This window comes from Delphinapterus leucas, chromosome 17 (genome assembly GCF_059928025.1).
Source record: "Delphinapterus leucas isolate spDelLeu-1000000601 "Yukka" chromosome 17, BTC_Dleu_Yukka2, whole genome shotgun sequence".
NCBI lineage: Eukaryota > Metazoa > Chordata > Mammalia > Artiodactyla > Monodontidae > Delphinapterus > Delphinapterus leucas.
Genome location: NC_143145.1, coordinates 82,351,277 through 82,374,560, shown reverse-complemented (window position 1 = coordinate 82,374,560; position 23,284 = coordinate 82,351,277). Strand labels below are relative to the sequence as shown.

The window sequence follows — 23,284 nt, the reverse complement described above, 5'->3', positions numbered from 1 at the left end:
AGGCAGCCTCTCTGCTAATGGGTGGTGTTGTGTTCCTGTCTTGCTAGTTGTTTGGCATAGGGTGTCCAGCACTGTAGCTTGTTGGTCGTTGAGTGGAGCTGGGTCTTAGCATTGAGATGGAGATCTCTGGGAGAGATTTCACTGTTTGATATTACGTGGAGCTGGGAGGTCTCTGATGGACCAATGTCGTGAACTCAGCTCTCCCACCTCAGAGGCTCAGGCCTGACACCCAGCTGGAGCACCAAGACCCTGTCAGCCACACGGCTCAGAAGAAAGGGGAGAAAAAAAATGAAAGAAAGAAAGACCAAAAAATAAATAAAATAAATAAAGTTATTAAAATAAAAAAGTAATAAAAAAAGAAAGAAAGAAACATGAGAGCAACCAAACCAGAAAACAAATCCACCAATGATAACAATCGCTAAAAATTATACTAAAAAAAAAAAAAAACCCCAAAACGGACAGACAGAACCCTAGAAGAAATGGTAAAAGCAAAGCTATACAGACGAAATCACACGAAGAAACATACACATATACACTGACAAAAATAGAAAAAGTAAAAGAATATATATGTGAAAAAAAAAGGAAGAGTACACATATCAGTACACATATCTACCAATGATAAGAAGCTCTAAATACTAAACTAAGATAAACATAAAACCAGAAACACATTAGATGCAGAAGGCAAACCCCAAGTCTACAGTTGCTCCCAAAGTCCACTGCCTCAGTTTGGGATGAGTCCTTGTCTATTCAGGTATTCCACAGATGAAGGTACATCAAGTTGACTGTGGAGATTTAATCTGCTGCTTCTGAGGCTGCTGGGAGAGATTTCCCTTCCTCTTCTTTGTTCGCACAGCTCCTGGGGTTCAGCTTTGGGTTTGGCCCCGCCTCTGCGTGTAGGTTGCTGAGGGTGTCTGTTCTTCACTCAGACAGGACGGGGTTAAAGGAGCAGCTGATTCGGGGCTCTGGCTCACTCAGGCCAGGGGGAGGGAGGGGTACGGAATGTGGGGCGAGCCTGCAGCGGCAGAGGCCGGCGTGACGTTGCACCAGCCTGAGGCGCACCCTGCGTTCTCCCAGGGAAGTTGTCCCTGGATCACAGGACCCTGGCAGTGGCGGGCTGCACGGGCTCCTGGGAGGGGAGGTGTGGACAGTGACCTGTGCTTGCACACAGGGTTCTTGTGGCTGCAGCAGCAGCCTTAGCATTTCATGCCCGTGTCTGTCATTTGCGCTGACAGCTGTGGCTCGCGCCTGTCTGTGGAACTCGTTTATGCAGTGCTCTGAATCCCCTCTCCTCACGTACCCCAAAACAATGGTCTCTTGCCTCTTCGGCAGCTCCAGACCTTTTCCCGGACTCCCTCCTGGCTAGCTGTGGCGCACTAGCCCCCTTCAGGCTGTGGTCACACAGCCAACCCCAGTTCTCTCCCTGGGATCTGACCTCCGAAGCCTGAGCCTCAGCTCCCAGCCCCCACCTGTCCTGGCAGGTGAGCAGACAAGCTTCTCGGGCTGGTGAGTGCCGGTCGGCACCGGTCCTCTGTGTGGGAATCTCCCCGCTTTGCCCTCTGCACCCCTGTGGCTGTGCTCTCCTTCATGGCTCCGAAGCTTCCCCCCGCCCAACCCCCATCTCCGCCAGTGAAGGGGCTTCCTAATGTGTGGAAACCTTTCCCCCTTCACAGCTCCTTTCCCGAGGGGCAGGTCCCATCCCTATTTTTGTCTTTGTTTTTTCTTTTGCCCTACCCAGGTACGCAAGGAGTTTCTTGCCTTTTGGGAGGTTTGAGGTCTTCTGCCAGTGTTCAGTAGGTGTTCTGTAGGAGTTGTTCCACATGTAGATGTATCTCTGATGTATTTGTGGGGAGGGAGGTGATCTCCACGTCTTACTTCTCTGCCATCTTGAAAGTCCCTCCTCAAGTGTTCCCTTTTCGCTACATCCTCACCAACACTTGTTATCTCTTGTCTTTTTGATAACACCATTCTAACAGGTGTGAGGTGACATCTCATTGTGGTTTTGTTTTGCAATCTGCTGCTGATCAGTGATGTTGAACATCTTTTCAAGTGCCTGTGGGCCTTTTGGTTGTCTTCTTTGGAAAATGTCACTTTAGTTCCTGTCCTTTTAAAAACTGAATTATTTGTTTTTTGTTATTGAGTTGTTCTTTATATATTTTGGATAATATTCCCTTATGTGATGCCATTGTTAAATTTGCAAGTATTGGAAAGTGTAAGTTTTATACTGAGGCAAGGCAGACCAAATCATTTTCCAAAATGATAAAATTAGGCTTCATGATAAATATAGACCTGTACAAATCATTCTTTCCTTTAATAAATCATCAAATATGCGTTGCATGCCTACTAAATGTCAGATATAAGGAAATATAGTGATGGGTACAACATCTGACCTCTAGAAGTTCAGTCTAGTGATCCAGATAAGCATTGAACCTTTACACAGAAATATACAGTTAAAAATAGATAAATGGGATGAAGAAAAATATCTAAGGCAAGCTAGACACAAAATAAAATTTGTCATTAATTCATTGTGCAAAGACATAAGTGCTGTATTATAGTTGATGGCAATACAGTAGAAATGAAGAGTGAGCGTAATTTATGAAGCTTTTTTTTTTTTTTTTTTTTTTGGCTGAGTTGGGTCTTAGTTGCTGCGCGTGGGCTTTCTCTAGTTGCAGCGAGCGGGGGCTACTCTTCGTTGCGGTGTGCAGGCTTCTCATTGCGGGGGCTTCTCTTGTTGCGGAGCACAGGCTCTAGGCGTGCGGGCTTCAGTAGTTGTGGCACACGGGCTCAGTAGTTGTGGTTCACGGGCTCTAGAGCGCAGGCTCAGTAGTTGTGCATGGGCTTAGTTGCTTCTAGGCTTGTGAGCTCTCCCCGGACCAGGGCTCTAACTAGCGTCCTCTGCATTGGCAGGCGGATTCTTAACCACTGCACCACCAGGGAAGCCCCTATGCAGCTATTCTAAATGCGGACATGGCACAGACTTTGGATTTGGACATGAAATCCTGAAAATCCAGATGATAAAGCTCTCCTAATACAAATGCCATCTACGAAATGCCCATGACTTGTTTAAACTTTGCCTTCTCTGGTTGCAGTAGAAATGATTTTTATAAGCATCCATGCCTTAAGTGGAGAAAACATCTCTTCCCATATGAACATTACCTAGAAGACTCTCATTCATTGCTGATTAATTAGATCATGACTCTCTTCAGTTGTCTTCTTTCTACCTCTACCAAACCATAGGTAAAATTTGTTTCTCAAAAGAATACCTTCCTCTTGCGTTTGCAATTTAGCTGTCGTGCTAGATAGATTTGGGTTACATTAGCCATTCATATTAAAATCATGTTAGTTGAAAAATACTTCAGAAGACGTATTTCATACTTTCAAAGACATCAGAGACAGCTGTCGCCTCCTGCAGAATGAGATTATGTCTGTCAGTGTACTTTCAGAGTAGGGCAAGGTGTTCACCCATTGTTCAGGGAATTAGGTATTGTAGATAAAATAAACCTGTCCTCTGTATTCAAAATGCTCATTTAGTAAGAAATAAAAATGGGACTGTTCCCATCTACATCAAAGGGAGACAAAGGTTTAGAACTTATAGTACCGCACATACAGTGAACGGCGCTTTTATAGCGGTAAATAGAGGTGCAGTGCTTGAATTTGCACTGCTCTCCTGAGGGCTATATATAGGTTGGATTACGTTGCTGGTTCTGTTAGGGAAAGTAGAGCTCAAGGAAGAAATCTTGTTCTTTAAAAGAAATTTTTAATTATGGAAAATTTCAAACATAAATAAAAGTAGAGAGAATGGAATAATGAATCCTCAGGTATCCATGGCTCAGTTTCAAAAATTACCAATACCTGCCTCATCTTGTTTGTTTAGAACTATAGATTTTATTCAGAAACACCCTGAAGGGGTCTGTCAGTTAATCCAGAGTCCCCATCAAATATTCTTCCAGCTTAGAATATTTTGAATCTCCAGTCGACAAAATCAAGTGCTTTTATGTTTCTCAAATGGATAAATTTATGGTCTGAGACTAATGGACTTTGGTTCATTTCCAAAAGATCAGGGCATTGAATTGAATTCATATTTAATTGACAACAGCACAGACTTTGATACATTGTTCTGTATTACAGGTTACACCACGTTCAGTCGTCAATTTTTGTAAGGTGAGTGCACTCTGAAGATGTGCTATGTTCGTGAAAATGCTTTATGTTTGTGAAAATGCTAGAATGGGAAGAAGAGGCTTTGGAGACTAGCAACTTGTTTGCAGGTTAAATCACACAAACAAGCTGAACTCAGACACATACGCACACACACACATGCAGACACACACGCTTGTGTGTGCACACCTGGAAAGCTAAACCCAAGTAACCACAGTCTGTGGACCCTACCCCAGCGTTTGTTCGTCTGTTCGCGGTTCCCAGTTCATCGTTCGTTCGCTGGCCTTCCTGCCCGGGTCTCTCCCTGCTCCATACAGCTTACCCATTTCAGGCCGATGTTTCTAATACTCCGATCAACCTCACCACCAGACTTTAGCAGATGGTGCCCGCACAACTGTGTCCCGACTCCCTCCCCACCTGCCCGCGCCGTCTACCGCCTCACTGTCTCTCCTCTTCTCACGTGACATCTGTGTGATGTCATGGTCAACACATGTCACCACGTGTGGTCCTCCCATCGTGCCTGCTGCTTCAAGCCTTTGTACATGCGGGCCTGCTGTTCCCGCCACCTGGAATGCCCTTCCCCTTCTTTCTGCAAAATTTTGATTCATCGTCATACATCCAGCACGTGATTCCCTCAGGGGTGCCCCTCCTGCCTGCCCGTCCACAGTAAATCACTCCGTGCTCTCTGCTACATCTCAGCTTCATAGCATTTCTTTTGTTTTCTATGAGTGCGTCTGCTTGTTGGAAATCAAATACCTATACATCTGCCTTTCCCACTAGGCAATGTGTGTCTCCAGGTTGAGATTTTCATTATTTTTCAAAATGTTAATCTCTGTCATTAGTATTTAGAGAGCCATGAACCACACACAGTGCCCAGCAAAATAATAGGAACTACATAAAGTTTTCTTGAATGCGGTAAAAATAATCCTTTTTGATGACTAAGATGCTGATTAAATGATTAGCCTCCTACAGCATCTCTTACTGACCTGGATCACTGGTTGCTCTCTGGGACTCACGAACGTGCTGTGGAGTTTTCCTCACTAGAGATCTGACCGCGCTCTTGTCTTGGGTCTGGAGAAGTTCCAGGTGGGTTTGCAAGGTTCCTGATGGTGCTTGACTAGAAATAGCGAGAAGAGCAGTCATGTGTGCCCAGCCAGCATTAGGGTGTTGAAGGTTAGATTGTGTCAGCAAGTTTCGTTGGACCGATTTTTTGTGATCTTTCCCAGGGCAGCTACCTTTGATACCTCATCCAGGATGGCATGGGGCTCATGCTTGTCTGCCTAGGGTTCACGTTGAGTTCTTTGTTGCTGCCTGTGTAGCTCTGGGCAGACGATTCAACCTCTGAGTTCTGACCTGTCCACCTGTTTAACAGGGCTCCGTGCCTCTTAGGGTAGTGTGAGGGATGAGCAAGGTTGACGTGACGCTGCACGTTCAGTGTGTAGGACAGTGCTCGGCACAGGGTGAAAGGCCTCGTGTCCCGGGGAGCCCGTGTCTAGTGGAGCAGACAGCACCCATCTGGCTTGTTTAAGCACTGGGGCTTCGGAGTGTGACACCCCATCGTTTCCTTATTACATGACTTGGGCATGTTAGTTAACCTCTGCCTCTTTTTCTCATCTTAAAATGGACATCAGAATTTGACTTCATGGGGTGAGAAATGAGTATGAAGTATTCATCACAGACCCTACTATATAGTAGGAGCTTGATAAATGGTGATTATTATAATTGAAGGGAAAAAAATGCCGGCTGTTATAATGACAGAAGTTACCCAGTATAGTAAAGGAGGAGCAACTATTACAAATGAATGCCAGTTCTTTCTTAGGGCTTACAGTTTTTGTGTGTGTGTAGTTTTTATTTTAACATTTCTTCATCAGAGCAGAAAATAGCTAGTTATTTGCTGGGTTTGTTGTCATCCTTGTTGGTGCTGTACTGGTGAGACCCTAGGTGCTACCTAGGGTTGCCTGTAGTTTCAAGGAAGAGTCTTGGCTTCCTTTTAGCCATTTGACCTGAGGAAATCTGTCTCATTTCCTAAGTCTGCAATATTTCTACCTGAAAGTATCAGTGAAGAGCTGACGTGAGGTTCTTGGGTCAATGCAGACACCAGTGCCGTGTAGCTTGGTACCCAGGATCTCCTTAGATGCGGGTACAGGCTAAAGCGAGTGCAAAGAGGGCAGCAGTTGTAACCCAGGTGTAACCGGGGCCTCGCTTCCTAAGCATCTCGTGCGGATGAGGAGTGGCTGTTTGGTGACTGCTGGCAGCTGCAGCCGCTACCGGGCAGGACCTGTTCCTCCCGCCACTGCAGCCTGGCCTGCTCAAAGCACCTCGGAAGCCATTTGCATTTGTGACAATCCTACCTTCGGCTCCAAAACCTTTCACTGTTCTCTCTGATAGGGTACTTTTCTTTCCAGAAACAGTTCAAAAACTTTTCTGTCTCTTTCATTTGTCATTCTTACATCTCATTTGAAAATGTGTTTTAATTGCACTTTTCTTTCGTTAATTTATATTGTAGTCGTTCTGTCTAAAACTCTGTAAGCCAGGCGGGCAGATTCATGAAAAAACTGCAAATTCCAGCACGTACCCGTGTTGTGTTGAGGACAAGTGAAAGATTGCTAGGCACGTCAGATGTTTAACGCTCTAATTTAATTTACTTCAAGCAGTTGAGCTTCAGCTGACCAGAGCCCTGCTGTGAGGAGACAAGCACAAATCAACGCCCGGGAGTTGTAGCAGCTTGGAGCCTCCCTGTCCCACCCCAGCCCTCCCCGCTCAGGGTTGATGTCCTTGGGCTCCAGGTGACAAAAGATACTGTCAGCCTGATGTTGCATCTGATGTGCTACTTTTTCCCCATTGCAGAAATCAGACCTTCCCAAAGCCGTGAGACTCCCCTGTCGGAAGATGAATGGAAGGTGTTAGTGTGACGGGAAACACAGGGACTCGAGCCAGCGTCCCACTCTGGGTATATGGAGACCGGGGTGTCGCTGGACCAATCCCTCTCAGCAAGGACAGCCCAGAGCAGCTGTTCCTTCCCAGACAGGAAGATACGTTTCAGGTGAGCAGCATTGACCATCCTGTTGGTTTTATGAACATTTCAAAGGAATTTCTGTAACACAGAGGGTGTGATTGTGTGTGTGTCCTATATAAAGTAAATCTCCGTCCATTAGAATCCCCGTGAATGATGCTAATGCCTATTGTACTTATCAAAGGAAGCATTTTTTCCCCTACATATCTTATATTAGCCAAGTTGTAGAAGAAAATTGCTTTCTTTAAAAACAGCTCATGTTAAGCCATTGGTTTGAAACTCTCCCCATAAACTGTCAACCTCAACTCAAATTTTAGCCGGATTATTAGCCATTTAGAGATGGTTCTGATGACGAAAACCCTTCTTTTATATGCTTGCATATACTCTTAGATGTTGCTCTGCTGACCTGTGTGGGTGTGAAATCATTTTCTTGACATCTTCAGAGGCTGTTTTTTGAGGTTCTGCCAATGCTCATTTGAATATCTCTCTCCTTACCATCAGAGAACACTGAGCTGCATTGTTTTGAGAATTTTGAGAATCGCTGGTTGCTTGCCCCAGTTCCTCAGGGCTTTGGACAATTACATTCCACTTCGCTAATTCACCGCACTCCCACAGGGTGAAAGCCAAACAGGTCTTTGGTGCATTGTTCAAGGGCAGTTTTTCTCCCTGGGGAATGTTCCTTTGTGTCCTAAGACTAGACAGAGAATAGGGAATGCTTGGGGCCAACTCAAGTCACCAGGAAGCCAAGGCTGCTTAGGCTGTAGTACATGGCCATCACTAATACTTAGGTAGTTTATAGATTTTCAGACCTGAACCTGGCATTCTTCTTTTGCAACCACTAGGTTTTCAGTCAAGACTGCAGTCATGAAGGAGCACTTTGGACAAGTTCACAGGCAGTCATACCTTATACAACACGTGCATTTCAAAAGATTATTTGAAGATGATTGTTTAGAGTTCAATATGCATGCGTTACGGCTAGATCCCTGGGCAACCCCACAGAAGTCTATTACCGAGAGTATACTTTGTGGTGTATGTATTTAATGTGTCGGTAAATCCTGTCAAGGTTTTCCTGGGAAGGTTCACCCAGGGTCCTATCTTGGAGTGGATGGTGTGGATTCTCAGTCTTGATTGCACGTTGGAATCATCTGGGGAGCTTTAAAAACCACCAAAGCCTCCTTGTTTTACCTCCAGACATTCCAATTCTAGGGTGCAGCCTGGGCGCTGAGGTTTTTAGAAGCTCCCCAAATGACTGTAAAGTGCAGCCAAGGTTGAGAATCCCAGTTGTAGCATTCGACTGCAAATCAGGTGAGCTGGATCAGAGCCCTAGCTTTCTATGTATTCACTGTGTGACCTAGAATGTGTCCCTTATTTTCTCCAGGCCAGGATTATATTTACATATAGAATGGAGGAAATGATATCTGTTTTTTCCCTAAATTCCAAGGTAGTCTGATGACAAAAAGGGACAATGTATATACATTTAAAAAATCCTATGGAGATATAGAGAATGTAGTAAATTGGTTAAGAACAGAGGTCTTGGAGGTATAGAGACCAGTTTCGAATCCAGATGGGACACTCATTAGTTCTGTGTGACCTTGAGCAGATTGCTTATTCTCACTAATCTTGGATTTCCTTCCTAGTAAAGAGGGGGAGGTGGGTAATAATTCTACTTATTTAAAAGGCTCGTGAGGTTTAAAGACTATCTGGGAATGTGTGTGATGGGCAGTGCCCCTGGGAGGTGGGTGTCAATTACGGTTGCGGAGGACTCTCTCCTGGCCAGTGGCCCCAGCATATGTTCCTATTGGCTGTGAAGTGAGAGCAGGACTTACCCAGCTCTAAGCTACTACCTCAACTGCAGAGGTTAGGGATGGGTACAAAAGTCCCCAGGAGTTTAGGGCCTTGTGGACCCTCGGCCAGCAGCATGGGCATCACCTGGGAGCTTGTGAGACATCCAGGCTCTTGGGTCCCACACCAGACAGACTGAATCAAAATCTGCATTTTAACAGCATCCCCAGGTAATCTGTGTAGACACTAATGGTTTTCTGCATCCCTTACTTTCTTTTAATATTTTTTATTGAAGTATAGTTGATTTACAATATTGTGTTAGTTTCAGGTGTACAGCATAGTAATTCAGTATTTTTGCAGATTATACTCCATTATAGGTCATTATAAGATGATGGGTATAATTCCCTGTTCTATGCAACATATCCTTGTTGATTATCTACTTTCTATATGATAGTGTGTATCTGTTAATCCCTTACCACTAATCTGTCCCTCCTCCTTCCCTCTCCCTTTGGTAACCACTGCTTTGTTTTCTGTCTGTGAGTGTGCTCCTGTCTTGCATATATATTCATTTGTATTATGTTTTAGATTCCACATATAAGTGATATTGTATGGTATTTGTCTTTCTCTGTATGACTTATTTCACTTATTTAAGTTATTAAGTAATAAGGTGGTGTATTGCCCTTTTGAATCCTCACAGTCCAATGGCCTAGACATATCTTATTATAGTGAAAATGTCTGCTTATAAATCTACCTCCCTCACTAGACTAGAAATTTCTCTGAGTTAGGAACTATGCCATCACCTTCATCTTTGTATACCTGTGGCCTTGCACATTTCCTACATTATATGTTAAATAAACATTAACTTAGTTGAACTGAAAATTGTATGCAACAGACATTATGTCCATTCAACCCATAAAGAAACTGAGGACCAGAGATGTAAAACAACCTATTTTACCCAGATCACAACGTCCAAGATACCAACGGAGCCCAAAGTGATTCCAAAGCCAGTTCTCCACAATGCCACCTGGATAACAGATAGTCTTGGGTCATGTCAGACACTAAGCAGGTGCACGTGCTGTGTGTGCAAGTTTGTTTCTCTTCCTTGAACTTTAAACATCTATGTCTTAGCCTATGAGTCTAACTGAGAGGATTTTCAGAGTAGAAGGAAGTTCTAGACTCACTGGTACTTTTTCTTCAGCTTGTAGAAATAGCTATATTTAACTTTGATGAAAATTGGGTTTTTTTTCTTCTTAAAATAAGAGCCCATCTTTCTGTCATTGGAACTGAGCTCAGAAGACGTTGGCTTCCATGAGACTGCGGTAGTCAGAGGACTGAGCATATGCATGCTCTTATCCTGTTCTTTCAGCTGACTCCTCCTGCATATTTTTTTTGTCAAGCCTCATGATATTTCTGTCTCATATTCTGTGTCTGTTGTGCCCACTGATAGCTTCTCGAGAGGGCTTAATCTGTAGACTCTGAAAGGGTCCCTGAGAGCTATTCAACTACGAGGAACAAAGAATGCATTTCGTTAAGAAGAGAAAGAATTTTTTAACATGCTTAACTTAAAACAGTCTTCTAATTTTTTCTTTGCATTTCATTCAGGTTGAAATAAGAAGCGTTGGTAAGATATATACGGATAGGACATGATGGAACCGAGTGGAGCTTACAGAGGGTAATGTTTTTTATTTTGTGCTTCGTAGTTATTCCATTATGAAAAGAAATAAGGAGGATTATTAAAGCAATGAGAAAGATAACATATTTCTCTAGTTGTTGTGCAAAATGTGAACAAAATTTTGTAGATATTACACTTCAAATACATATGGTTCATCTTCGAGAGTTTTTTAAAAGTAGCATTTTAATTGTATTTGCAAAGGCAATGTGCGTTCATGGGAGATCTGAAGAATACAGTGAAGTATAAGAATGAAAGTAAGCAGTTATTCATTGATCATCAGGTGGCCACTGGAGTGGTTCTTTTTCTTCAAATCCTTTTTCTATGAGTCTCTCTCACGAACTCTGTCTCCCTAAACACACAGACACACACACACCCCTAAACATGTAAATGTTATATGTATGGAAGAATATATATTGTCTATGTACACTTACACATATCTTGCCCTTTTATGAAATTGAATCATGCTATGTGTGCACTTTGGAATCCTACCTCAGCAGTAACAATAATAGCGGTACCAATAATCATAAGTGTTTGCTGAGTGCTTAGCATGTACCAACTGCCTTACAAATGCTATCATATTTCTGTTGCCTAACAGCTACTCTTTGATTTAGGTGCCATTGATATTCCTATTTTATAGATAAGAAAACTGAGGCTCAATAAAGTTAAATAATTGGAAATAAAGTAATTTTAACCAAAGTCACTTAAAAATGGTTTTACTGTATTTTGGGCTCTGGGGACTGAGCTCTTAAGCACCATCATGGGCCTCAAGTTTGTTTTCAGAAATAGAGAGCAGTTAAATTCTTAGAAGCCATGAGATTTCTGTATGGAAGCAGTAATTATTGTAGGGTCAGATAACATGGTTTGAATCATAGAACATCTCTGCTTTCTAGCTTTAAATGCCGAGTCTGTCACTGATCCCTTTACAGGAATGTTATGCTACGTTATTTAAAATTTTTTAAGGTTTAAAACTTTGAAAACCACTGACAGAATCTAGAAAATTTATCATTTTTCCATTTAAAAGTTTCTTGGCCTTATCTGTGATTTTTAACCTTGTGTGTTTGGTCATATAATGAAAGTAAACGAGAAAATGTTAAATTTGCTGAAATGTTTATTGTAGCATTTCTTAGCACATAACTAATACTATAATGAAAACTGGCATTCTTACCATATAGGAGCAGGTAAATATGTTCCAGTGAGTTAGGCAAGAAGTATTTTCCGAGCACCTAATATATGACTTGCGTTGTGCTAAATGCTGGTGAGAACGGGAGAAAACCATATGGAGGCTTTAAAGTTTTTCTAGTCAGAAGCTTTGAATGGTTTCAAAGCAGAGACAAAAAGTGACCTTTTAAGAAGAAGATGAGAAACCCATAGAACCTGCAAAATTTAGCAAAATTACCAATTCTGTACTTGTGAATTACTGGGAAAGACAAGTCAGAACATCTCAGAAAAGACCTGCCCGTTTGTCAAGTTGGCCTGTAGTTACTAGCATGACTTGTGCTTTCTCTGGGGCCCTGGAATGAGAAGGGTGTTCAGGGTTACAGCAATATCACTGCGCAATGATCCTCCAGCTGGAGGGGAAAGCATCCCTGGGCAGGGGGCAGGGGCGCTGAGGGGAGGCAGGACTCCAACCCTGGCCAGGCCTCTGCACGCACAAGATGCTCCCACTAAATAGTTCCGTGGTGAAACACTGAGTTTTCATTCCTCTCTTGGAGATCTGCAATGCATGTTGATATGGCTAAGGCTCTGAGATGCCCTGGAGTAAAAAAAATCTCACAGCATTTCCAAACTAAATTCACCATCAGACCATATTTTGCAGGTAGAATCTATTAACATCCCTTGAAATGAATATAGAGTATCATGCATTACTATAGAGGTTTGAGGTATTTGGGGGCCAATCGAGGGAAAACACATGACCACAAGAACAGCAGCAGTAGCACACCCGAGCTTATTGTGTGAGGCCTCGCCAGGTTTGCACATGGGTGTGTCCCTCATAGCAGGAGTCTGTTCCTCAGAAAGGGCAGAGGGCACAGGAGCTCCCGGGGAGAGGAAGATCTGGGGAGGGGGGTTTATACGTCTAGATGATGTCTCTCAGCAGCACAGTGGGGCGTCTCTGTGTCCCCGAGCTCCAAAGGACAGCAGATTGGGGCCTTATAACTGCAAGGCCCTATTTTCTCAAGGTAAGAGCTGTTGGGTGAGGTTTTTGTGGGGTATGCAAAGGAGGCAGACTGTAAATTGCTACAGTTTTGCTTGTTGGAGCTTTTTTTTTTTCTTTTTATTGTGGAGAAAATCATTTGGGCTGTTTTAAAGTTATAAAATTTGAGTTTGCTGCCAGTGGGTTTTTGAGCTAATGGGTCTCTGTCTGCAGTGAAGAAATAATCAACCTATGGGCCAGTATACAGAGGTTACCTTTGACTCATTTATATAACAATTCCACACTGGGAAATGTGACAAGTTTATATGAATCCAATCATAGTTAATAATATGTAGGGGTTTATAATTTATATGATTTGGAAAATGACTAGCTAATGTCTAATCCACTCTTTTGAGCTCTCCAGGCCTATGGAGAGCTCTAGGAGAGGTAATCAAAATGATCCCAAGGGACCATCTTTAACCTGGAAACAGCGCGGTGAATTATTGGGTTGCGATGGTATATCCAAGAGAAAATGATGGACTCACCACAGGTCTGGCTTAGCCATTGCAGTGATACAAAATTAGAGTCAACCATGGTTTCTGCTTTCAGTCTGCATGGAGAAAGAAGATCCAGTAGCAAACATGCACAGAGTAGGGGGCAGTTAAATGCTGAATTGCATGTTCAGGCCCTAGTCGCAGTAGGTTTCCATTAAGAGGTACCCGTGTGCCCTAGAGGAACTGGGAAGGTTTGTGGACAAGGAGGTGTGAACAAGGGCAGAGCAGGGAGACGCGGGGAGAGGAAGGCTGCTCGGAGATGGCCTGCTTCAGTTATCAGTGCTGCACATACGTTATCATGAAATATTATATAATTACGTGCGTAAAATGACTTGTCCCCCCGCGAGGGAGAGTGAAGCTGAAGTAGTTTCCTCGTGTTTGAACAGTACTTTAATAGCCTAGAGTTTGTCAGACACAATTTGCTTGAGCTTGTTTAGGTACAGTGGATAAATGCATTGACTTAAGGACCTTCCATCACCACGTCTTGCATTCCTAGAAATGAATCTGTGTCTGTGACCAACATCTTCTGTTGATAATTACCCTCCAGCCATTATATCCTTTCTCAGTATTTCACAACTACACGGGAAGTTCATGTCTGTGCAATAACAAGCTTTAGTCATCTCTATGCCTTGCCCAGAGGAGCAATGCAGTGATGTTTACATCTTCTCCATATTTTTCTTAATCAATATTTCCCTTTTCTTCCAGGACACCCCCCCGCACCGCGGCTTTTTTTTTTTTTAACTAGGACTAGCATAGTCCTACTTAAATTAGCTCTACATTTTAGGACAGAGCAGGACCAAGATAATTTCCCTTTTATATTTCAATATACCTGGGTGGGAGGAAGAGAGCAACAGATCTCTCCGTTCTGGACTTCGTTGCTCAAGTTAATAGTAGCGCAGCCGCATAAAGTTGTGTATAATTGCACTCACACTCCAAGTACTCCAACAGGTTGTGCTGGAGCCCCCATGACGTAGAAGGGGTTCTGCCAGGAGTTCGAGCGTGCCAGCATGAGTAAGACGCAGCTCTTGTCTTCGATGAGTTCATTCCACAGTTAATCCGACTATAAACCAGGTTGTGGTTTGGTTCTCCTCAGAGTTTTAATTTTAATAGTCATATATCCAAGGCAATGCCTGTCTCACTACATCTTTCTTCCAAAAGATTTATTGAAGGAGCTAATTGATTTCTGCCATTCTCTCAAGTTCTGAGCAGAAATGGTGGGTAACCTGACTGAGGTGTTATAACCTCAGTGTGGAATTCTGATGTGTTAATTCAGGCCTTGTAAGTAGTACTTTGTGGCTGTTCCAGTTAGCTGTTTTTGGGACATGTATGCACTCGGTTGAACTTTCTTAAAGTAATCCAGGAATTTTAGGTTTCTAAGAAAGCAGGAGTGAGTTTTTACGGTAATATGTTCTTGTAAAACGACTAATTTTTGCTGCTGTAAATCAGTAGGGGGAGCTCAGCAGATGAACTTTAGTTTCTACTGAAGCCATTCCTAAAATTCTTTCTATTCATTCAGAAAATTAAAACAAATGCTGAAGATTTCATATGATAAAGACACTGCTGTTCCTTAAGCGTTTTATTTAGTTGTTTGTTTTAAAGGGGAAATGAATGTATGTTTCCATGAAAAAATATTTTTGGAAATTCACCCTTTTATTCCTCACACCTATCCCAACAGAAGATGGCTTTGAACCTTAATATCTCTGTATTTTTTTTCTCAGCCATACTGACCTTTTGTAGTACTCACATCTGACAACTTTGTCTCAGAGCTAAAGCAACAGTCAGGGCTTCTGGTTTTTTCAGTAGAGAAGTATACTGAGGATGCTCTGGTCTGAGAGCCAAAAGGAAATACTGTTTCCAAAAAAAGAACGGGTGGGTTCTATATACATCAAAGGCTACCTTTTGTGGACTGAGAAAATCTGTAAAGTCTGCCATTATTGGGATATGTGCTGTGAGGGTTTTTCCCCCACTGATAACGATGAACTGTTTACAGCCAACAGTTTCTTGCGATGAGCAACGAGAACACTTACCGGACATTACTGTCTGGGGGAACCAGTGCTTCTGACACGTGTTTGTTGGAATTATTCCTAGTATCCCAAGCTGAAATGGGTGAAAACATGCTCTTTTGCTTAGCATTTAGATTTTCAGGAGGGAATACCTGCCCCATTTCGTGACGCTCTGGCAGTGTGGGGTCTAGTGGTAGATTTTTAGGTCATTCAGAGTTTGAGAGTTTTCCTTGATCATACTTTAGGTACCGCTTTGGAGGTCTGACTTGCTATTTCAGTCACAGTAATAACACATTAATACAATTGTGCTAGCTAGCTTCCAAAATACTGATATAAATTATTAATCCAAGGCACTGAATTGATTCCAGGTAACCGATAGCTTGGAGCCCAAATAAAATGGCTCTAACTGAACACTGTCATATAGTAATTAACTTTGAATATTGAACAAAGGAGGGGGGCAGTCCAAGATGGGGCACAGGAAGATCCTAGACTCACCTCCTCTCACAGACACACCACATCTCCAGCTGCCTTTCAGAGGAACAATTCCCTCTGAAAAAACCCTGAAAACTAGCTGAACTGCTCCTCCACAACAAAGGATAAAAGGGCACATCAGGCCGGATAGGAGAGGCAGAGATGCAGGTAGCCAACAACCCTACCCCCAGCGTGGCATCCCTCGATAGGGATGGACTCACCAGTCCGGAGCTTCTCCTAGACCTGCACGGGAGAGATGAGTCCCCAAGACATCTGGCTTAGGAAACAAACAGGACTGGTTCTCCTTTCAAAGGGCTTACATGTGATCTCTTTTGCCCGGGACCCAGCACAAAAGCAGCAGTTTGAAAAGCACCTAGGCTATATGTGAGGGGGATTCATTTGCTAATCTTAAAGCATCTACTGGAGGGGCAGGGGACGACTGGGACTCTCCAGGGACAATGGTGCTGATGGACACGGTTTTTGAACTCTCCCTCTACCCTGCTGGCATAGGCAGGAGTGTGCAGACATGGCACCTTCCTGATCCCCTGCTGAGGCCTGCAGGGACAAGTGGTCATGGCACTATCCTGCTGCCTCGAAGAAGCAGGCAAACACGGGGGGTTGTGTCACTCTTACCACTCGCGGTTGGGGCTGGTGAACACACACACACACACACACACACACACACACACATCACAGCATCCTCCTGATTCTTTGCTAAAGTGGATGGGCACCCACAGACTAGGTATTTTCCTGCTGCCTTGCTGAAGCCGGGAGTGTATCCCTCCCCCTGTGCTCTCCAGCTGCCTTGCTGGAGCTGGCAGGTACATGCATTCCACAAGGAGGACAGCCCTTGATTACCTGGCCCTGGCGGCCAAGGGTGTTGCATTCCTGCACTCCACAGGATTGTAACAACTGGAAAGACGGTTCTTGGGAGGCTCCACTCCCAGGGCACTGCCCGGACAGCAGACTGAAACAGCCCCCCAGCTCTTCCTGTGAAAGAGGCCTGTTTACTGGTTCAGGAGCTTCAGCCCGAGGGACAGGCTTCAGGTCTGTGCACATCCAGAGGCTGCAGACGTGCTCTCAGGGAGCATAAGCAGGGAGACACCATCCTTGCTAAGTCCTTTGGCCTCACTACACTGTGACAATACCTCCCAGAAAGGAGCTTGTACACTCAGCCAGGGGATACTTCATGCTCTCCTGGTCTGGAGGCCAGCAGGAGTTATGATTGTGACCCAGTAGGACTAAATATATTTGCATACTTTAAAAGCTGATGCCTCAGGGTTTGGCTTCCAATCACCTAAAACTAGGTGCTAAATGAGATCACTCCACCTGGAACACTGACACGTCTTGGCATACCCTCAACAACAGGGACCATGAATAAACCAGGCTACTTAGACAATCACACAGGATTGAGAGACAACCAAGAGCTAGGGCGAGCTCGAACAATAAGGTCGATCACCTACACAAGGCCACTCCTTCAAGACTGGAAAGGTAGCTCTTTCACCTAATACATAGACAAAAGCAAAATGAGGAAGCAGGAAGATGTTCTAAATGAAAGAACAAGATAAAAAGAAGAAGACCTTAATGAAATGGAGATCAGTAACCTACCTAATAAAAAATTCAAAGTAATGGTCAAAAACATGCTCACTGAGCTTGGAAAAAGAATTGATGAACACGGTGAGAGCTTCAATAAAGAGACAGAAAACATAAGAAAGTATCGAACAGAAGTCACAGCGCTTAAGGATACAATAATTGAACTAAAAAGTGCATTAAAGGGGTTCAACAGCAGGTTGGATGAGGTAAAAAAATGAATCAGTGAGTTGGCAGACAAAGCAATGAAACTCACTCAAACAGAGAGGCAAAAAGAAAAAAGAATTTTAAGAAGTGAAGATAGCTGGATGTATGGGACAACATCAAGCAGGATAGCATTAACATTATAGGGGTCCCAGAAGAAGAGGGAAAAAGGGACAGAATACTTATTTGAAGAAATAGTGGTTGAAAACTACTCTAACCTGGGGAAGGAAACAGACGTTCAGGTCCGGGAAGACTGAGAGTTCCAAATAAGATGAACCCAAAGAGATCCACTATAATTAAAATGTCAAAAGTTAAAGATAGTGAGAAAATCTTAAAAGCAATGAGAGAAAAACAACTTGTTATGCACGAGGGAAATCCCATAAGGCTATCAACAGATATTTCAGCAGAAATTTTTTGGGCCAGAAGGGAGTGACATGATATATTCAAAGTGCTGAAAGGAAAAAAACCTTCCAACCAAGAATACTCTATCTGGCAAAGTTATTCAGAATAGAAAGAGAGATAGAGTTTTCCAGACACAAAAACTAAAGGAGTTCATCACCACTAAACTGGCTTTATAAGAAATGTTAAAGGGATATCTTTAAGCTGAAAACAAATGACACTAGTTAATAACAAGAAAACATATGAAAGTAAAATCTCACTGGTAAAGGTAAATATATAATAAAGACAGTGGGTTAATCACTGATAAAGCTAGTATGAATGTTGAAAGACCTAAGTTGTAAAATTAACGAAAACTACAATAATTAAGGGGTATATAAAATTAAAATGTGACATTAAGATGTCACATAAAATGTCGAGTGGGGGAGTAAAAATGTAGAGTTTTGAAGTGAGTTCAAATTTCAGTTGCGAACTAGCTTAAAATAGACTATTATATACATAGGATGTTATATGTGAACATCACAGTAACCACAAAGCAAAAACCTATAGGGGAAACACAAAAGAAAATGAGAAAGGAATCTAAATACAATACTAAAGAAAGTCATCCAACCATAAGGAAAGACAAAAAAGAGAGAAAGGAACAAAGAGGAACTACAAAAATAGCCAGAAAACAATTAACAAAATGGCAATAAGTACATACCTATCAATAATTACTTTAAATGTAAATGGACTAAATTCTCTAATCAGAAGACATAGAGTGGCTGAAAAGGTAAAAAACCAAGACTCATTTATATGCTGCGTACAAGAGATTCATTTCAGATATTAGGACACACACAGACTGAAAGTGAAGGGATGGAAAAAGATAGTCCATGCAAAAGAAATGAAAAGAAAGCTGAGGTACCTGTATTCATAACAGACAAAACAGACTTTAAAACAAAGATTGTAAGAAAAGACAAGGAAGTGCATTATATAATAATAAAGTGTTCAATTCACCGAGAAGATATAACGCTTGTAAATATATGTCTACCCAAAATAGGAGCACCAAAATATATAAAGCAAATATTAAGACCTGAAGGGAGAAACTGACAGCAGTGCAGTAATAGTAGGGACTTTAACACTCCACGTACACCAGTGGGTAAATCATCCAGGCAGAAAATCAAGAAGGAAAAGTCGGCCTTAAGTGACACATTAGTTCAGATAGACTTTATAAATGTGCACAGAACATTCTACCCAAAATCAGCAGCATACACATTCCTCTTAAGTGCACATGGGACATTCTCTAGGGTAGATCACACGTTAGTCCACAAAACAAGTCTCAATAAATTTAAGAATGAAATCATATCAAGCATTTTTTTCCAACCACAAGGGTATGAAGCAAGAAATCTGATAAAGAGACAAAGCCTGGAGAGTTTTGGAGGCTTGGCTGAGTCATGCAGAGTTAGTAGCCTTCAAGGCCAGAGCCCCTCCTCCTGACCCTTGGCCCGGCACTCTCTCCAAGTGTCTGGGCTGTCTCTGTAGCGTGTGCTACATGTGACTTGGATAAATTGGCTCACTTGGAATAGGAACTCTCTGGAAACTTCTTGATTCTTCTGAGCCTTTGAAGTGAAATGAGATGTAGGTTTTCGTGTATTTGTTATTATTTTAAAATTAGTACTACTTGATGTGACTACTCTAGGCAGTCTTGAGATTAGCTAAACTAGGTAAGAGATTGCTTTATTTATTTTTTGAAGTTTTAAGGCATCTTGTAAATATTTCCAGGTCCTTTTCATTTTCAGTTACTTCTTCACTTCAGGATTCTAGATAGAACCACAAAAGAGAAAGAGCAAATTCTGAAATGCAGTAAGAAAAATGTTTGTTTCTGAGGATTTTCGAGTTCAATGAATAGCAGGCAGCACCACCTTCCTCTTCTCACAAAATCTCCAGTCAAATGTTTAATCTCAAAAGACTCCAGAAGTTTATAGAAACGTTCTAAAAGTTGTGCCAGTTCATTTGAACCAAAGATAAATTCATGCATTTAATAGTTCCTCAGTCAGTTGCAATTACCATACTTGATCCTCTTTGTATAGTCCTTGTAACAAATAGAGTATTATCATAAGGAACAGACCAGAAATAAGGAGACTTAGAAGCAGGCTTTGACTTTGTATCTGATTTGCAACAATGCTTGGAGTGTTCTCTGAGAACATGTTTAAGCCTTACTCTCTTTTCATTTTTCCAACTCCAGAAAGAAAGCACCAATACTGGCATTAGTACTTGCACCTCCGTCCCTATTACCAGATCTTGTAGAACACCATAAACACTTTAAGTGCCCAACAAATGTGTTGGTGACTAGTTGCCTTTGTTATTCATATTTTTTAAGAATCATCGGACAAATTGAATACATAATAAGAGTAGAAGTACTTTTTTGTTTTATATTTACAACAAAGGTTTGTGATATTTCACAGTAGGATTCCTCAAAGTATTTTCCTCAACTTTTCTCATCCTAATACATTCTGTATTTTATATCCAGCGTCCAGCAGACAACTAGCCTCAAGAATGTGTTTGTTGACTTTGACTATATATCGTTTCTCTTCCAAGAAAAGATCAGATTGAATTTAGGATTAAATAATACACGTGAAGAGTGTTTCATAAAACAAAGTAGAATAGAAATATAGGTGGTGGTAATTGTTGTTGGTTAGTAACTGCATTTAGTCTGAGTCCTCACAGGCAGGAAATGAAGATGTGAGCCTGGGCCAGGGAGGAGGCCTTTACGTCATTTTAAACTTTAAGCATCACATACAGTAATAACGTCACCCTTGCCAATAAAATACTAATCATGAAATATCCTCCTATGTCATACATAAAAGAACAGCTTTTTTTTTTTTTTTTTTTTAAAGCTTTCATTTGTCTTTTTGAAAAAGCTATTTGCTTTTTCGGAGCATTTGCTCATGGTGTAAAAATGCCCATTTATAATTAAAATTAATGATTGAAAGATCAAAAATCTCTCCATAGATACAGCAAGTCCAGATTAGAGGAATTCTCATACAATGATTTTTTACTGTAGCGTGGCCCATGGATCTGGGTTCCGTCTGTATGAACTCCCAGGTGATTAATTTCCTTGTTTCTCTCCCCTTTGCTTTGTCAGTAGTGAGATACCTTGCTGACGTCCGTACTGGGCAACTGAAGCAAGCAGAAACGGAGGCCGTAGCATCCCTGTGTCTCTGTGGGACACTGTGTCTCAGAGGTAAGACTCTGGTCTAAGACGGCTGTACAAATCCAGCATGCCAGTAAAACTTCAAAGAGGACAGGTGTGTCTGCACAGATAACCTTCCCATGTTCTTAGCAATCTCTCCAAAGGTGGCCATACGTGATTGAAAGTTGACAAGGGCTTGACACCCTTCAAGTTTTTGTTTTAGAACATCTTCAGCACAAGTTTTCCTGACCCAACTTCCTAATGTGCTTTGTTTTAGAAGTTTTGCTTGAAAGAAAAATGGGACACACTATACTAGCAATGAATAATAGAACAAAGAAAAAGACATTAAAAATTAGTGAGGGTGTAAGTAAAAGAAAAAAATGAGATTATATCAGGGAAAAATATATGTGAACATACCCTGTCAGGACTGGGAAGTACAAAGCCTTATTCTAAAAGGTCGAGTCATAGAAGGGCCATTATAGGATATTTCTCAGAATAATGCAACACCCTTTCTTTAAGACATCTTGAACGGAGCCAAATACATTATTCTCACGCCTTAAAGCCCTTCATATTCCCTTTTGTCCTTTATATACACGTATGAGTCTTTCTATGTAGTTGATGTTTGAGGAGTTGCAGTGATGTATATAATCAACCCAGTTAATTTTTAATGTTATTTTGTTGTGTATAGAAAAAAAAAGTACAATTTGGGGTCTGAGATTAAGAATAGGGATTATCTAAAGCATGAGTACATTTTTAAGAAAGAAGACTCCCGAACTAGTTTGAGAGTGCTGTTTTTCAAACTGTTTTGTACTTGTAGTTTATGAAATATTTTGAAACATCAGAGCTCTTAAAGCTCACCTAAAGCTTTTATTTGTCACTGCACGTAACACAGCTTTCATCACAGTGAGGGAAAACAGCAAAATTATGCCTCGTTTTTGCTGTTACAAGTGAATTATTAATTTTGAGCAGAAACAAAGTTTTAGATGCCATGATATTATTATTAATATTACACCAAGTGATCAGTGAAGCTCTCCTGGCTTTCATTCCCAGACGCTTTGACCCTCCCACTTGGTGGTGCTTGGTGAAGGCACCGTCTCTCCTGGCCGCCTGCTGGTGGCTCGGCCCGCGCGGCATGGTGTGGGATTACCAACTAAGGTTTTGCAAGTGAAACGTCTGCATGGTGAATCGTCTTCAGTTCATCATTGTGTACAGCACCTCCCAGAGAGTGGGAAGGGTGTATTATAGATTGAAAACAATCTATCTATCTATCTATATATATATACTGGACACGAAGTATAATTGCGACCAGTGTATAAAAAGAGTAAACAGTGCAGGTTTAGTGGCATGTTCTGTAGTTTAGAGTCAGAGATGTAACTGCTTTTCTTCCCTAGTTCATTTTAGAGTTCTCTGTTATCTTCCTCAGTGGATGGAATGTAATGGAAATGCCAAATGGTTTCAAGAGTTCTGCTGCAAGAAACTGTGGCAACGATCTTGTAGTTAATTGCCAGGATGATTCCACACGAACCACAGCTCACATCCTTAGCCACATCCTTCCCATTCTGATCATTTGTGACGTCAGGCAGGAACACATAAGGAAAAGGCTATTCATTTTTCTAAACCGAAGGGCCGGCACTGTCCTAATGTCTCTCCATGGGTTTACCGCTTCTGCTCATGTCCTCCCTATTTGCCCCTCAGAGGTGACCCTGTAGCCCTTTCTGTCCATGTCCTTAGGGCCTTGGGCTGGTTGTTGTCGTTTTCTCTACAAAGTGTACAGCTGTGTAATCAACAGGCAGCCGCACACATAATAGACCTAGTTTAATTCTGTCTTCAAAACTAAAGATACTTTAAGAAAAAAGAGGAAACAGGAGAGCTGGTTCAGGCAATCTTTCTTGACCTTGAGGTATCCTCATTCAGATTTGCTTTGAAGCAGAACGTGAAGACCAGGGTAGTTGATCTGGGAGGGGATCCCAGTGTGACCTGAAGAGAATGGAGAAAAGCCCGAGAAGAGACAGTACTGAGCTGTGGCTACTGGGACTCCTTGCTAGAGAATTTCAGAGAAACCCTGTGGACACCCCTCAACACTGCCCCACCGGCGAAACCCTCAGGAGAAGAAGCAGTGAGGTGTAGGGGTGTGAGATGGAGAGCTG

The 23,284-nt window shown here is 42.2% G+C and overlaps 1 protein-coding gene across 1 annotated transcript in view; it reads left to right on the top strand.

Annotated features, from left to right (window-relative positions):
- Nucleotides 1-23,284, top strand: part of RP1 (RP1 axonemal microtubule associated) — a 193,549-nt gene that overhangs the window by 86,940 nt on the left and 83,325 nt on the right. Inside the window, 7 exon segments of the mRNA XM_089898599.1 lie at nucleotides 7,019-7,059; nucleotides 7,062-7,195; nucleotides 10,550-10,578; nucleotides 10,580-10,619; nucleotides 20,190-20,247; nucleotides 21,009-21,181; nucleotides 21,184-21,251. Of these exon segments, the coding sequence (XP_089754725.1) occupies nucleotides 7,019-7,059; nucleotides 7,062-7,195; nucleotides 10,550-10,578; nucleotides 10,580-10,619; nucleotides 20,190-20,247; nucleotides 21,009-21,181; nucleotides 21,184-21,251 (543 nt within the window).